General features: G+C 34.0%; 3 protein-coding genes across 3 annotated transcripts; 2 read left to right on the top strand and 1 right to left on the bottom strand.

Annotated features, from left to right (window-relative positions):
* Positions 1-4,658: 4,658 nt before the first annotated feature.
* LOC125186402 (beta-1,4-mannosyl-glycoprotein 4-beta-N-acetylglucosaminyltransferase-like) lies at positions 4,659-5,799 on the top strand. The gene has a single exon (XM_048082761.1). The coding sequence runs from the start codon at positions 4,659-4,661 to the stop codon at positions 5,745-5,747; it is 1,089 nt and encodes a 362-aa protein (XP_047938718.1). The 3' UTR covers positions 5,748-5,799.
* A 3,581-nt stretch (positions 5,800-9,380) lies between these two features.
* On the top strand, positions 9,381-11,874 carry LOC125187745 (probable clathrin assembly protein At4g32285). The gene is made up of 2 exons (XM_048084379.1): positions 9,381-9,610; positions 9,806-11,874. The coding sequence occupies exon 2, from the start codon at positions 9,890-9,892 to the stop codon at positions 11,618-11,620; it is 1,731 nt and encodes a 576-aa protein (XP_047940336.1). The 5' UTR covers positions 9,381-9,610; positions 9,806-9,889; the 3' UTR covers positions 11,621-11,874.
* Positions 11,875-14,025: 2,151 nt separating this feature from the next.
* On the bottom strand, positions 14,026-15,004 carry LOC125189462. The gene is made up of 2 exons (XM_048086737.1): positions 14,699-15,004; positions 14,026-14,625 (listed from the first exon to the last, which is right to left on the bottom strand). Exons 1-2 carry the CDS (start codon positions 15,002-15,004, stop codon positions 14,026-14,028), a joined length of 906 nt encoding a protein of 301 aa, XP_047942694.1.
* Positions 15,005-17,427: the final 2,423 nt, after the last annotated feature.

The following is a 17,427-nucleotide window of genomic DNA, read 5'->3' as shown; positions in this document are numbered from 1 at the left end:
GATGAATTGTTTTGTGGTTATTTGCAATTCCATGAAATTTTACATGTTTATATTATTGGTGTTTATTCTCAGCTTGAACGAAAGATGATTACAACTTGGATATTTATTATGCGATATTTAGTTCAAGGAAGCATGATTTTTAATTATATAAGGAATGAAAAAATAGACTCAATATTGACCTCTTGTTCAATGACTTAAAGTTAGTTCTCAGCTAAACCCATCCTCCTACATTCCATCTACAAAGTGAGGACAAGGAATTGCACGCTCTGTTGGCCACTATTGGCAATGCCCTTGAGAGGTTTGACGAACCCAATAGGCCTTGATCAACAAACCTAAATTATTTGAAGAAGTGTCCTCTTAGGCAAGAGCTGGACTTGCTGTGAAGCATTTGAGGAATAAAGTATTGGAAGATGGCCAAGATGTGGGCAAATATGTCCTAGTCATGCATGGCTACTTTCATGAATTTCTCTTGTCGAAGTGAAAATTGACCCAGAAACCTGGCAGATAATGATCCTTGATGGGCTTCCAGATAACGATAATGAAGTCAGAAATGAAATTTTGTTTAGCGACAAATCAATTTCAATTCTGGAGCTTTATAACAAGCTTTTAAGTGCTCAAGAAGAGATGAAGAGAATGGGTGGTCTTTGAAGGGACTATGTTCAAGTCAGCAAGAGTCTATTTTTGCTTATATTTACAATTGTTGAATTTTTTGATATTTTTGGCTATTGTTTTTTATGTCAAATTGGATTATTGGTTTGGAATTGTATTTCTAGATAATCAATTGCCGTTTTGGATTATCAATATCATATTATAATGCTTGCATTATTAGGAAAATGAATTTTGATTTACTTCTATTTTTATTGATTATTAAGTTTCTTTAATCCTTTAAGTTTTGAACCATTATTTTGTCAATAAATCAATAGAACTTTTATGTTCGACATGGATTCAAAGCAAAATAAAATGATCTTTTGTCGCGTTTGTTCAAATAAGGATACAAGAAAAATAATCGCAATAATTGATTACAAGACAAGTAAATTAATTCAACTAATCACAAGAAAAGTATTTATTTTAAATACTAGAAAGTCTTGTATGGTAAATATAGTGTGCATATTAAATTTATTTTAATGTTTCAAGCCAAGAGTTAACTATTTGAATAGTTGGTGTTTATTTATTTTGTTGTGGAAGTGATAATTAAAATAGTGGGAGCTTTTCTTAAAGAATTATTAAATTCTAAGTGTTTAATAAGAGCTTCATACCTCATATTATTAAACTATGATGAATTTAACTTTAAGCACTGTTTAATTTGTTTTAATAGCTTAAGAATATTGAGACTTATAATTTTTTACTTTTCAAAGTGGGAGCAAAATTTTGTCTCATAGAATATTCATAAATGGAATCAAGGTAATGTTCGACAGAGTTAAAAAGGGTTCACACCCTATAATGAAAGAAGTGATAATTAACACAACTTTCAAAACTCTAATAACATTAAAAAATTGTTCATTTAACTATTAAAATTAGAAATACTTTGGTTTTTCAAAGAAAGTATTTCAAGTCAAAAGTCACAACAATGATTAATTAATAAACTCTTGGAATTTATGACTATAAAACAAAATGATACAATCATTCAGTTTTATTTTGTCATAAGGACTAATTTCCAATTAGTCATTGTGGTGAAGCAATTATGTTCATACATATATTCTCATCACAATTTATATAGCAAGGATAATACCAAGTTAAATTGGGATTACACAATTAAAGTTTTAGATCATATTCGACATAATTAAAACTTTATGTTGCTATAAGTATTCTACTTTCAATTAGTAGAAATTCAGAAAGTCAGGACTATTGGATTTTGATAACGGAATATGTATAAGTGCACTTGAGAAAGGCACATTAAATTGTTCCACTGGATCAAGGGACCTAGAAATATCTTGAACAAATGAACGTGCTCCTAAGTAAGAATTAAGGATATGAATTACAAGTATTTTCGTTTTTGTATACTCTAGCAAACTATACTGGTAGATTCTTTTATGAGAATTATAGTTTGAGTACATAGTGGTCAAATCTTGCTTTGAGTATAAGTGGGAGAAAATGTGTGTGAATGTGTAGCACAAGGTCAATAAAGCGGTTGGTATACTCGAAAGCATTCTTTGAGTATAAGTGGGAGATTGTTGGGATTTGTATACTAAAAGATGCTTCGAGCGTGCATGCCTTTGTACAGTCAGCTCATGCATGTATACAAGAAACGCCACATTCACTTGTCTACCTAATTGTGAGAATAAATAATATAATATAATGGTTTATTATTAAAATATAATAAACAAGTCTAAGGCTTCTTACTAAGAAGGCTAAAGTAGGGGAATACGATGACTTTCATGTGTTCACCAGTAGGGGACTTGACCAGATCTAGTAAGAAGAAAAACGAGTTCACAACCTAGTAGGCTTTGGCTACCTATTGGTATGGTTGCAGTGTTTGTGATAATTATCTCTTACCTAAGAAGATATTAGTAACACTGGTGTGGTAAAACATTGAAAGGATCTAATACGAAATGTATTTTTTATTGCTATCTACTGAAAGAATATATTTCGGAAAGTTTAGTATTTTCTAGTCTATGATATTAATACCAATATTGTTTATTTAGTCAGACGACTTTTACTATTTCCAAGTTTTTCTAGACAAAATTACCCTCAATATTTTTAAGGATATATATTTTTAATAAACTTATCATATACTCATATTTTTTATAAATATTTTTACTATATATTTTTGATGAATTTTCTAAATATAATTCGACCTTCAATATTATCACTTAATTTTGTGACATGCAAGAAAATATCCTTATTCAATTTTTTATTATTAAAGAAAAAATCTTTATTCAATTTTAAAATTCTATAATATAAAAAATTGAAGAAGCAATTTGACTTGCATGTCACAAAATTAAGTGATAATATTGAAGGTCAAAATATATTTAGAAAATTCATCAAAAATATATTGTAAAGATATTTATAAAAAATATGAGTATATGATAAGTTTATTAAAAATATATACCCTTTAAGGTATTGAGGGTATTTTCATCCAGAAAAACTTGGAAATAGTAAAAAAGTACTTCAAATGATATTAATCCATAGTTGATGGACCTCAAATGATATTTTCAAAGTTCACGGACCTAAAAGTACTTTGGCAAAGTTCGTGGACCAAAAATATGTTCCATAGATAATATATTAAATCATGGGTTAATTGATTTAATTAGATATTTATCTAATGGGTGAGCCCAACATCTAATCACTCCATAGATCTCATTCTAGCCCAACAAGTATATCTTATAAATAGAGAATGAGATGGGAAACCCTAGCACACAATACACAATTCACAACTCCTCCTCAAAACCCTAGCCGCCTTTACCGGCGCTCTCTCTCTTGCCTCGATTTTCGTGCACTAGCACAAGGGAGATTAGGGTTCTTGGTTTTGGTTTTGTTCTATCCTAATTCATAGGATTAGATCAAGACAATCTCGTGTTTTGTGTGGTTTTCCCAAGATCTCATTTCACCATTATTGATTCTTCGAGATCCGCCCACATGGATAAATAATCAAGGACATGGGAATAGAATGGAAGATTTGTGGTCGAGAAATCGAGGATTAGCGGGAGGATCAAGCAACGTCAATCCTTCAATAGATCGAGAGGTAACAATCAGATCTACATCAAATAACTTGTTTTTCGTGTTTTCCGTGTCTTCCGCTGCGGTAACCCCAACATGAATATAATAAGTACTATTTATGTTTCATCGTAGTTGAGTTGTATTTCTTCTTGAGTCATATAGTTGAGTCATTTTTTTATGGCAAAAACAATACATTTATCTATTTATTTTATCTCCACTTAATTCATGGATGTGATCAAATGAAAACTTTAAATACTGTAAAAACTCAAATCTATGATCTGGACCGTTAGCAAATATCAACAGATGATAAAATAATAGCAACAAAAAATGTCAACACAATGTCAACAGTTGATATTGTATTGACATTGTGTTGACATTGTGTTGACATCAAAATCTTAAACTTTATACTGTGTTGACATTGTGTTGAATTTATGTTGAAAAGTTTAGAGTTTGTACAATATATGGGTTTTCATTTTATCACTACCCACTTAATTCATTTAATATAATTTTCTTAATATTATGCCAAAAAAATATCCCGTAAATACTACTCCTCCTATATTGTAAACGAAGCAATTGATTCTTTGTGACTATTAAAGAAACAAATTTTAGATAAGGATTGCAAAACAAAATGACAGATAAGGATTATTCATAGATGCTTATTAATTCAAATTTTTAGAGAGGAATTAATTATGCCAGGTTGTAAATTGCCAAAGAAATTTGCATAAATTGATATAGCCATTTTATCATCACTCTCCTTTTCTGTCCATTCACATTTATATTTCTTTGCATCCAAATTTCAAATACTGTATATATCGATGTTTTTAGCCGCGTTTCCATCAACATAATTCTCACTCGCCGTAAGACTCCTTTGCACAATTCTCTCCTTTTCTATCAACACTATTTATCTTTCACCATGTTGTTTAAGATTTATCTTTCATGCTCTAACCTCATTTTTAAGTACTTATCATAACTGTTTAACCATACAGATTACAGATCATAGGATGGCCTCGACCTCACGCCACACTTCTAGGCGGATTTCTACAAACTTCAGGCGCATGTTAGTGTTAATAATCGGATCCGTTTGTGTTGCTGCAATCATAGCAAATGCTGTGAAGATCTCCTACTTGCTCCGCCCCCTTTGGGACACTCCTCCACTCCCATTTAAGCGCTATTTACCTCATTACTACGCAGAAAACGTTTCCATGGACGATCTATGCCGTCTCCACGGTTGGTCCCTGCGATCTGAGCCACGCCGTGTGTTTGATGCAATCATATTCAGCAATGAACTGGACATGCTAGAAATCAGGTGGAAGGAGCTCTACCCTTATGTCACTAAATTTGTCATCTTGGAATCCAATGCTACCTTCACCGGCATCCCCAAGCCTCTCTTCTTCGCTGAGAATCGCAAGAGATTCGCCTTTGCTGAGGGGAAGATCGCCCACGGTCTCTTCCCTGGCCGCCTTGCCACACACCGCTCTCACGAGCCATTCAAAGTCGAGGCACAGCATCGCCTAGCTATGAACCAATTGCTTCACCAGGCCGGTATAGCACCTGGTGACCTTCTGATTGTTGGGGATACTGATGAGATACCGACTCCTCACACCGTTAAGCTGCTGCAGTGGTGCGAGGAGATACCTCCCGTGCTTCATCTAGAGATGAAGAACTATGTGTACTCGTTCGAGTTCCAAGAGGACTACACCAATTGGCACCCGACCGCGCATGTTTTCAGCCAGTGGACGCAGTACAGACACTCGCGCCAGACTGATGTCCTCCTTGCTGACTCTGGCTGGCACTGCAGCTTCTGCTTCCGGTACATGAGCGAATTCGTGTTCAAAATGCAAGCCTACAGCCACGCGGATAGGGTGAGGCGCAAGGACTTCTTGGATCATTCGAGGATTCAGAAGAAAATCTGCGATGGAGATGATCTGTTTGACATGCTGCCAGAGGAATACACTTTCAAGGACTTGATCAAGAGGTTGGGATCACTGCCTCGTTCCGCCTCTGCTGTTCATGTTCCTGCATACGTGCTTCAGAACGCGGATAAGTTTAGGTATCTCCTCCCCGGTGGCTGCACTCGCTCCCCGGGATGATTGTATTTGTGCCTTGAAAGGCTAGCTAGCTTGCATAATTTGTTTTGGTTATAGAGCTGTGATCAGTCATCTCTGGATGTTTTGAGTTATATAGTATATCATATTTGCTGCCATTGTTTGTGATGTTTATCAAATTTTACATATTTATGGAGAAGGCAATCATGCTTAGGATGATGATTCATGATGCCAAGAATTGAATTAGTCATATTGGATTGGCAACTTCATTTGATTCAATCTTCTTTCTGAATTAATTTTGCTATGTTGCAGTTTTTTTTTTTTTTTTAATAATGGCCAACTTTGTTTCTGTTGTATTTTAAAAATTGTCTTAGTTTGTAGTATAATCAATTTTGAGGAATTCTAAGTATATAACTTGATTTTTTTGCACGAAACCAAAGAGAGAACTAATTCGATTTTCTCAACCGATGTTTCATTTATTTTGACGTATCATCATAATTTAAAAAGATATTGCGGAAACATCAAAAGGAAAACCAGAAAATCCATTTTAGCAAAGGATTTCTTATCTTGAAATGTTGACTCTTGTTTATTTGATACAAAGTCAATTCTGCATTCTTTATTAGACGTAGTCAAATGGGTTGGGTCAATCCAGCCCGGACCAAGGTCCGCATTGGGTTAGGCAACTTGAGGGTCACAACTCGCATTAGATCCACAATTGAAGTGTGTTGGGCTGTGTTTTTACTAAATCTGGAGCCAACTCAACCCAAAACCCACTTGGTTAGTTAGTTGGGTTTAGGGTTTAGGGATTATATGAAATATTACAAATTTATCTTATTATAATTATTTTTGGAAAACAATCAATTGTATGGAGAAATGTTGAAAAATACTACTCCGTATAAACTAACATTCACCATATACCAAAAATAGTCCATTAGTGGACGACTCGAGTTTTAATGCAAAATTAGTGGAGGACATGAATTTTAATTCAAAATTTGTATATTAGTAAAATCGTCATATTTTCTTTTTAAATTCTCTCTTATAATGATATATGAAAATATATTTATCTCTCCACTCAATATACAAAACAACATCTTTTAAAATTATGTGTCATCACCAAAGTATGATATTTACCTCGGAATGGAAGGAATATTATTTTCAAGACAAAAAAAATTCACAAAAATTATCATATCCTATCTTTTTAATAATTTTGAACTGTGGACATTCTATGCTTAAGGGAATTAGCTATAGTAGTGGAATATAAGCAACTTCCCAATTTTTTTCTTTCTCTTCCAATATGAATCTCATTTTGACTCGATATAGATTTTAAAATATATAAAGAAAAATGAATTGAAAAAGTTAATGAAATTATGACACTTTTATATATTAATAGAAGTATTAATAAATTATAAGTAAAAAAGAGTTAATGAAATACGAGTGCAATATCAAAAATAATAAAAATAAAATGGCCAATTAATAAAGGAGGTACAAAAATAAAAATCTAAGATAAATAATGAAAAATGGAAAAAATATAATAAAAGAATCTCATAATTAATTTTATGTACAAAAGCATTTATTCTTAATACATTCACTATCACAAAGCACAATAATTAGCACAATAATTAATGTATTTAACAACCACAATAAATGAGTATCATAATTAATTTAATGTACAAAAGCATTTATTGTAAATACATTTACCATCACGAAGCATGAAAGCACTACACGGCTACAATTCAAATTTCTCATTTCTTAAACCGAGGAACTCTCCTCGTTTTACAGAAGATGTTGTACAACTTGTACTTGTAGTAATATAAAATTTTAGAAAAATTTATTTAAATATATTTAAATGTATTAATACAGAAAGAAAATGATAATTAAATTAGTAATAAAGATAGTAAAAAGGAAATTGGATGAATTGCTTTTATATTAGGGAAATTGGTCTCTAAAACCATGAACTTTGCCTAAAATTTGGTATTTCCCATGAACTTTGAAATTGGTATATAATATCACAAACTTTCCATTTTGTTTGGTATTTCCCACGGCATATTTATTACTATATTTGACTAACTTACGAGGTTTTTATCATACTTGACACAATTAAATCATCGTGGTTTTCAACGTGACTTTTTATGCTACATGTTATGAACTTAAAAAGTGGTTTCAAATATTATAAAACATATCACGGTTGCCTATGTTAAATAAGATTTTGATGAAAATATCTTATTTGAGTAAGTTCGGGAATTACCAAACAAAATGCAAAGTTCGTGATATTATATACCAATTTCAAAGTTCATGGGAAATACCAAATTTTAGGCAAAGTTCATGGTTTTAGAGACCAATTTCCCTTTATATTATAATAATTATACTGACATTGATATACGATTTGATTAAAAATATACTACTAATATTCAGTAAAACTGAAAATTACATTATTATAACAAAATAAATTGCATAACTAAAATCATAAGTACATAATCAAAAAGTAAAATAATACTATTGCCAAAATTTTGAAGAATTAAAGTTTTTGTATATATAATTACAAATATTACATAAATAATTATTTTATTTTAAATCTATTTATAGAGCCAAAATCCAAAGAGAAAATAAAAAAAATAAAAAATAATACTCCTCCGTCCATAAAAAATAGTCTCGTTTGTGGATTGTAAGAGTTTTAATGATAAATTGGTGAAATAAGAGAGAAAGAAAAAAAGTAAATAAAGTATGAGAGATAGAGGAAAAATCCCAAAAAGTGAGTAAAGTACGAGCCAAAAACTTTCTAATTTTAGAAATAAGACTATATATTGTGGATATCCTACAATGTCAAGAAGGGATTATTTTTCGTGGTTGAAGGAGAAGTAATAAATAATAGACAAAAAACTGTTATAAAGCCCGGTCTCACATGGAGGGAATGTTATGCACAAGACATCTCATGCGAGTGTTGTGTCAAGTTTGTGTTTTATACAATTGTTAGTACTATCCATGTTTAATTGTACTCTCCCTGTCAGTGAATAGGAGTTTTGTTTTTCCACTTTGGTCCGTCCGCAAATAGGAGTCTCGATTCATAATTATTATAAATGGTAAAAAAGCTCCACGTTCCACTCACATATCATTTAAAATTAATATATACAAATGAGACTCATATTCAACTAATTAACTTCTTCCACCCATTTTTCTTAATATTTCTTAAAACTCGTACCGGATAGGAGCGAGAATAGGACTCCTATTCGCGGACGGAGAGAGTAGTTGAATTGTACTACTAGTATTTATTCTTGAGTTATATAGTTGAATCAATTTTTTTATGACAAAAACAACACATTTATCTTTTTATTTTATTCTCTTTCATATTTTATCTTATTTCCACTAGATTCATTTGACATAATTTCTTCAATATTATGCCACAAAAATATCCCGTAAATATTAGTACTAGTATTTAATCATTTACTACTTCTATATTGTAAACGAAGCAATTGATTCTTTGTGACTATAATAGAAACAAAATTTTAGATAAGGATTGCAAAACAAAATGACAGATGAGGATTGCATTCATAGATGCTTATTAATTCAAATTTTTAGAGAGTAATTAATTATGCCATATTCAAAGAAATTTGCATAAAATGGTATTCCATAAACCTCGTCAAGAGGTTTATTATATTTCCGCCATTACAGTTTCTCTCTCTACACTTTCTCTCTCTATATAGCCATTTTATCATCACGCTTTCTTCTCTGAACTAACTATATTCCTATCACTCTCCCTTTTCTGGCCATTTTTATTTAATTTTCTTTGCATCCAAATTTCAAATACTGTATATATTGTTTTGGAGAATGTTTTTACCGGCGCCATTGCAGTCGGCCGATCATTCATTTCTCATGTGATCGCCGCGTTTCCATCAACATAATTCTCACTCGCCGTAAGCACAATGCTCTCCTTTTCTATCAATAAATCGATTTTTTAGATAAGGCGTAAACGATTCTCTATTTTCCGATCTGTAATTGGACTCATTTAGGTTGAAATTCACGTAGATATCTGAAGAAACTCAATACCTTTTGAATAAATCGTGTTTCTGTAATTGATTTTGGTACTGATTGCATTGGATTGTGGACAGGCTAAGCCGATCATCTGTGAATCGATTTTTGAAATCGACGGATACAGATTGGGAGAGAGAGATTTGCGATCGGATTCGGCGGTGATGGCGTCGAGCACGCTCAGGAAGGCGATAGGGGTGGTGAAGGATCATACGAGCATAAGCCTCGCCAAAGTGACGGGCAACGTCGCACCGGATCTCGAGGTTTTGGTGGTGAAGGCGACCACTCACGAAAACGAGGCTGCAGACGACAAGTACGCAAAGGAGATTCTGATTTTGATGGCATCTTCGAGGATAAACGTGAACGCTTGTGTATTTGCGGTTTCGAAGAGGCTGACCAGGACCAGTGATTGGATAGTGGCGTTGAAGGTTTTGGTGCTTGTGCACAAGCTGTTGATTGAAGGGGGCCCTGTTTTTAGACAGGAGATGCTGTTTGCCAGCAGGAGGGGGCCGAGGGTGCTTAACATGGCTGGTTTTCGCGACGATGCACACTCTAGCTCGTGGGATCAGTCGTCGTTTGTGAGGGCGTACGCGCGGTATCTGGATCAGAAGCTGGAGACTATGGCGTGTGGGAGGAAGAATCTGAGTGTTGGTGATGGTGGTGGTGCGGGATATGGGAGAGATGAAGATGGTTTTAGGAGGGCTAAGTCGTGCGATGACTTTAGTGGTGGTGGTTCGCGAATGGGGAGAGATGAGGTGTTGTGGCTCAAGGATTTGTCACCGGAGAGGGTGTTGGATAGGCTGAACCAGCTGCTTCGCGTCCTTGGCCGCTTCTTGGCATCTAGGCCGACAGGGGCTGCAAGGAGCGCGAGGATGGTGCTTGTGGCGCTGCGCTTGCTGGTGAGGGATAGCTTTGTGCTCTATGATGACATATGTGATGTATTGAAGCATCTTCTTGAGTGTTTCTCGGATATGGAGTATGCTTACCCTGTCACGGCCTTTGATGCTTATGTGAATGCTGCAAAGATGATTGTTGACCTCAATGGCTTCTATGATTGGGTTAAGGATGTGGGGATAGTGAGGCCTTATGAGTTTCCGCAAGTGGAGAAGATCAGTGATCAGCTTCTGGGACTCGAGAGGCTGATGAGGGAGAAGGCGAATAGGGCGGAGAGCCTCAAGGAGGAGGAAAGCTTCTCACAGGTCAAAGATGAGGGAGAAGAGGTGAGTGTGAGTGACATTAAAGCACTCCCCCCACCGGAGAATCCCCTGCAAGACCTAGTGAATCTTGATGATGATGTATCGGTTGATCAAGAAAGCAATAAGTTGGCATTATCTCTGTTCTCTGAGTGGGTTGAATTCCCAGAAAACGGAGAGGGTAAAGTGAGTTCGGGTTCAGCATGGGAGAACCCTGCAGCTGAGAGAGGAAAGGCCGATTGGGAGGTGGTTCTGGTGGAATCAGTAAGCAATTTGTCAATGCAGCAGGTTGCGATGGGAGGAGGGCTGGATGCCTTGCTACTTAATGGGATGTATGATCAAGGGGAGGTGAAGCAGCATTTTGAGGCCTCCCGGATGATTGGTGGGAGCGCAAGCAGTGTGGCATTGCCCGGGCAGATGAGTGGAGGGGCGACAGAGGTGCTGGCGTTGCCCCCCGCACCTGATGTGGCCCAGAAGGACCCCTTTGCCGCGTCCCTCTCAGTGCCTCCGCCAGCATATGTGCAGATGGCGGACTTGGAGATGAAACGGGAGCTGCTCGCGCAGGAGCAGCAGCTGTGGCAGCGGCAAGCAAGCAACGGGATGCAAGGGCAGTTGATGTATGGGTGTTATGGTGGTGGTGGTGGTGGTGCTATGCCGCAGCATGTTGGGTTGAAGCAGCAGCAGCAGGGGGCTTACTACTGAAGTATATCTATCTATATGGCTCTGTGTTGGTAGATTTGTTTTCTTTAAGATCACAATTTTTGTGGGGTGGAAATAAGGTTGATTCCATTTTGGCAATGTTCATCGTAGCAAATGCTCCTCGCTTCTTGGACATGGGAATTAGTTGTGTTTCAATAAATTCCTTTCTTGTGTTTCAACAAATGTAGTGTTTTATTGAGTAAGCACACAAGCACTCATTCTATTTTAGACTAAATTGTGGTCATTTCTATTTTCGGTTATTACCACACTTACTTGCACTCTGAATATGATGTGATGTCAAATATATTCTAAAAATACTCTTCTCAAATTTAACCACATGCTAAATTAAAAATTATGTGTATGTCATAGTAGTACTCCTAATATTTATCTATATATTATCAGAGATGTGATTAATCGATAACTATATGTTACTAGTTGCTAACTACAATTAATTCTATACTACTAATTTTGAGGATCTTGTGGTCCACAATTTTCTATGTGGATTTTTTAAATGAAATATAGCGCGACGGGTAATTCAAATGCAATTTGTGAATTTTATATTTCCTTCTAATTCATACTTTCTGCTGTTCTTATTTGATACAAATGCATTACGAGAATTGGCAAATTTATATGGAGAATTTGTCTCTTCTTTTATTTTATATCATCCCCTTATTAGTTATTAACAAAAACCTTAAAATTGAATGATAGCTCAGAGACAATTTGTTGAATAAATTTTCAGGTTTTACTTATTTCTGAAGATCAAAAGAGAATGATGCACGGGAAACTGAGAGCTACTCAAAGCACTACTATAAGAATTATGTTTTGGCACTTAATAAGGGGAACTAAGCTGATAGGTGTCCACTTGTGAAGCAAATTATTAGTGGAGGGAGATTTGAATGCTGAATGAAGAAGTAGTGATTCAAGAGTGAATATTGTCATTTCATTTGTTAGTGCATAGTTAATATAGCTGAACCCTTGATATTATTACTGAAAAAGTTGACATTTATATAGGCGAGTTGACATTATATTTGTTAGTGCATAGTGATATGTTTATAGATACGAGTTGACATTGTTGCTAGTGTCTGTTGACATGTTTACTGAAGAAGTTGACATTTATATATAGCGTAGTTGACATTGTATTTGTTAGTGCATAGTTGATATTGTTGCTAGTGTATGTTGATATTGTTAGGGACGGAAGGGGTATATAAGATTATTTTATATAAATAAAACCATAATTTTATATTAATGAAATATATTTAACTTATCATAATAGTACTTAATATTATTGTCATCAGAATGCTAATAATATATCTTTCGGTACTTGTATATAATACATTAATTATAATTTTTTTAATTTATATATAATTTGAAACCTTAATATAGGAAAGTAAAATTGTTAGAAATCATATTTGTAGGATTCATTTTTTCAAAAATCGTTTTCACTTTCTTGGGATAACCATATCTTATGTGATATAATAATAAATGAAATGTAGCTGAATTTTCTCATTAGTGGAAAAAATTAAACAACTATTTAAGTTCGTACCCGTAATATTATATATCAAGTTTAAAGTCTATGAGAAAAAATTAATTTTTGAAAAGTTTTGTGATATTAGACGCAAAATGGATATTGTATTGTAACATGCTTATGCGCTCATCAATCATCCTTAAACATCAAAACATAAAAGTTTTAATGTTGAAGCCATTAGTTTGGGTTTTCATGGCAATTGGCATGTGTTTATTTTTCTTGTTGTATGTAAATAAAGAACCTACGTCTGTCTCATTAAATGAGAAATTATTCTTCTAGCGTACATATGAATATTTTACAACCTATTATATTTATTTTTTATATTTGAATTTTTCTTGAGTTTCTGAATGAAAAATATCAAAAATAGATATATTGATTACTTATCTATATACTAACGAAATTTAAGTTGGGATCACACTTTATCATTCGTGTATTTAGATATTCCCTAAAATCTATAGGAACAACTGTGATTTCATGCTTTGAAAGGCAAATGGTGATTTATGTGCAAAGAAGGTACTGTTACAACTTACAATACATGTGTGTGTGTGTGTATACCTATTTTATATTGAAGATCCAAAGGATATGGGAGATAATAAATTTAGATTCACACTTATTAGTTTTTCTATATATATAGGTGGAATGTGAGTTATCTTCTTAATTTTTTATAATACTGCATGTCAAATAATTATTAATTTAGATTCACGCTTATTTAATGATGAAAAAAATATGAGAATGGGGGATTGTTGCCAAATAAGTAATGAATTTATTTAATTCATCACGAAAAACCACCAATGAAAGATTGGATGGATATTAATTATATTACAATTAAACATAAAGAAAATTGTTTGTTTTTGAAAACAAACTGTTTTCTACTTTATAGTCTTCATTCATCACCAGACCAATTCTTCTTGACATTGGGTCCCGTGGGCCCATCCGTCCCGAAAAGTTGATCAATCGTCTGCACCAGTTTATCCAATAGTTTCTTCAATTTTCCCGGCAAAAACATCCTCACTCTCCTCACTTCCGCTGCCGTATCATACTCCTTGGTGGGCCCCCACTTGCTCTGATAGCTCAACCACGGCGGCTGCGCCACGGCCTCCGCCTCCCCCTGCGACGCCACAATCACAAAGCTAGCCGCCGTGTCCACCAGCTTGTCGCTCTTGGCCCAGTCATTCCTTATCCCGACCCCGTGCCCGGGCCCCTGCAGATACAGCCCCGGCTCGTTGTTCCCAGCGTGCCCGTTCTTGGAAGAATACCATATAAACCTATTCCCGCTTTGAAACTGCAGCTGATAAGCATCCACCCATTTCCCCCCGCTGTGTTGGGAGAAGTACACTTTGTCAAGCACCCCATCCCCGTTTCTCACTCTCAGCGTCACGTGCTCCCAGTCGCTCACGTGCTGCCCTACTTTCCCCAGCGACACTTTCTTAATTAACCCTATTTTCGCACTCGCGTGCCCGTTGAATGGATAAAATATCCACACCTATCAATATCAGATAAAAATATTAGCATTATTACTAATTTTATTTTAAAAAGAGAGTGGTTCTGTCATGCACCTGAATATCTGTGTACATCGCGGACGGTTTGAAGTGGACGTACACTTCCGCGCTGGCTAGATCCCCGCCGCTAACCTTATCCCGGCCTGCATCATCGGCCGGGAGGTCCATCCAGAAGGAGCCGTCGGGATCTTCTACCTTAGGGAGGTTGGCGCCGCCTGGCCAGATGGGGACCGGGTGCGACTCGTCCCCTTTTATATACAGCAAGGCGCCATTGCTGAAAAACCAATCCACCGAAGAGGGGAGGTGTTCTTCGTCCGGGTGGAGATAAACATACGGGGCGTACTCTCGGAACAAGTCTTCCATTTGGGCTCGGGTGAGCGGCCCGGTGATTGGGAGAGGATTGGAAGCTGCTCCCCTCAATAATACTAGTATACATGTAAGAAGAAGCATCAACCATGCACCCTTCATGCTAGGATTAAACCCTAATCCTGAAGAGTTGCAAAGAAATACTATATTCTTTGACATGATTGCACCTCAGATATTGTGTGTGTTTCTCTTTAATCACCACCCACATCAACTCATTTAAATAGAGGAGTTGTGAGGGTCAAATTCGGTTGCATTAATTACAGATTAATTATAAAAACTAGTACCCTACTATAATTGTTCACTTATTACAAATGATGCACGAACTCATGACTTAATGAACCCTTCATTTCCATTTGCACACCGTGTATTTTCAATTCTAATGGATAAAAATAATTTTAACTAAAAAATGGTCTGAATTTTTAAAAATTAAAAGTGTTATTTATCTATAAATTACAAAATTCTATAATCACCTATTTTTTAAATCTAAATACATGAATTTTGAGTTTTTAAATTTTTTTTCCCACGACATTAGTTTATTCTAAAAAAATTTTCCCATGACATATTAGACACATAAATTAGCATCCCTAATAGCATTAAAAAGTGTTCTTATCCAATTTTTTTAGTGGATTAACAAACAAATTACCTTCTTCTAATCCAACGTCGTCATTTTAATACTCACCACTTTTCGCCACTTAAGATGAACACTTTGGCTTCAATTTAGAATAAACTTATTAGTCTAATTATACCACCAACGCTTCATAAAGAGTGCTCGGTGTTAGTATCTCAACTAAAATTAGGGGACACAAATAAAAGCATCCTAGAAAAGCAAAAGATTGAGATAATTTGGCTTCAACTTAGTGCCGCTTTCTTTGCGTCCTAAGTTATAATTATTTTTAAAAATTTCCAAAAGCTAGTAATTGCTTCTCAATTTTTGTGTCCCAAAAAGATTAGTTTTTCTGAAGTATATATCGTTCAAAATATTAGAAACAAACCAATATAACTAAAAAAAGAAAAACCAATAAATCCAAGTTCATGCATTTAATTAGATTCAAAAATTCAAATTAAAAAAAAAATCAGAAAATATTAATAATTTGTATATTTATAAATAAATAGCCAAAAAAACCTTAAATATGTCTGACTATCTTGAGCTCTTCCAACTATATTTGATACTATCATTAATCTTAATCTACATTAACTAACATAAAAACAATAAATGAAACTCTTTCATCATTCACAAAATACAATATCTAACTTTTATTAAAATTTACTATGTTACATCAAAGTGTCAAGAAGAATACAATAATCTATATATAATTGTGTGTGTGTGTTTTAATTAAATGATAAATAGACATTTTATTCTGAAACACGTACATGGAGAATTTATTACTCCTAAGTGCTTCTAAGTGCATTAAATGAAAAAAAAATTATGTATTGCTCATATTTTAATTATAATAAAATGAATTTTTGAGTAATGCTAATAGTTTCTGATATTCCATTTGTCTCATATACTACTATTTACAAAGTTTCTTTTATGGTTTTCTCATATACACTGATAGAATCCTACATCTTGAAATAATACTCCGTATTTATTACTGACTCACACACCTTTACACTATATAAGTCAACTCTTATCATTACATTATAATGAAGAGAATATTACTACAGTTTGTTTTTTAGGTCTTATCATACATTTACTTGTAGAATCATACAGCTTGCAGTACTAATCTACTATTTATTACTCACACACATTTACGCTAAGTCAACTCTCATATTTACGTTGGTAATGACGTGAATATTTAAGTAATATTGGTGATATACAATACTCCATATCTGATATCCCATCTAGTCTCAACCCTCATGTATTGACAAAGAATCTTTTTTAGGTTTTCTATAGAATCCGACATCTTGAAGTACCACTCCATCACCCTCAGTCTGTCAATAAATATCTTTTACTAGGTTGGATTTTAAAAAAATTATTTGACTTTGTAAAGAAAATGAGAAAAAAAAATTAATAGAATGTGATTCTTATTTTTATATATTAATTTTATAATAAAATGTGAGAAGAATGAATTAGTGAAATATAAGGTCTATTTACTAACTATAGTAAAAATAAAATGGAATATTTATTGACAGACGGACGGAAAAAAAATACGACATTTAATAACAGCGGAGTAATATTTATTACTGACACACATTTATACTATAAGTCAACTTTCATAATTAAATGATAGAATAAGGGATAATAGAAGGGATAAAAATATAATAAAGATAGGAATGAAGTAGTTATTTTGAAACGATTGACTTTTCTTTGGTAAATGATTGACTTTCATCAATAATCAAATTGATGGATGAATGGTTGATTTTCCTTAATAACCATTTACTTTCTTTGTCTTATTAAATATTCTATTTCCTCCGTTCCA

This window comes from Salvia hispanica, chromosome 5 (assembly GCF_023119035.1).
Source record: "Salvia hispanica cultivar TCC Black 2014 chromosome 5, UniMelb_Shisp_WGS_1.0, whole genome shotgun sequence".
NCBI lineage: Eukaryota > Viridiplantae > Streptophyta > Magnoliopsida > Lamiales > Lamiaceae > Salvia > Salvia hispanica.
This window is presented reverse-complemented; position numbering and strand designations above follow the sequence as displayed.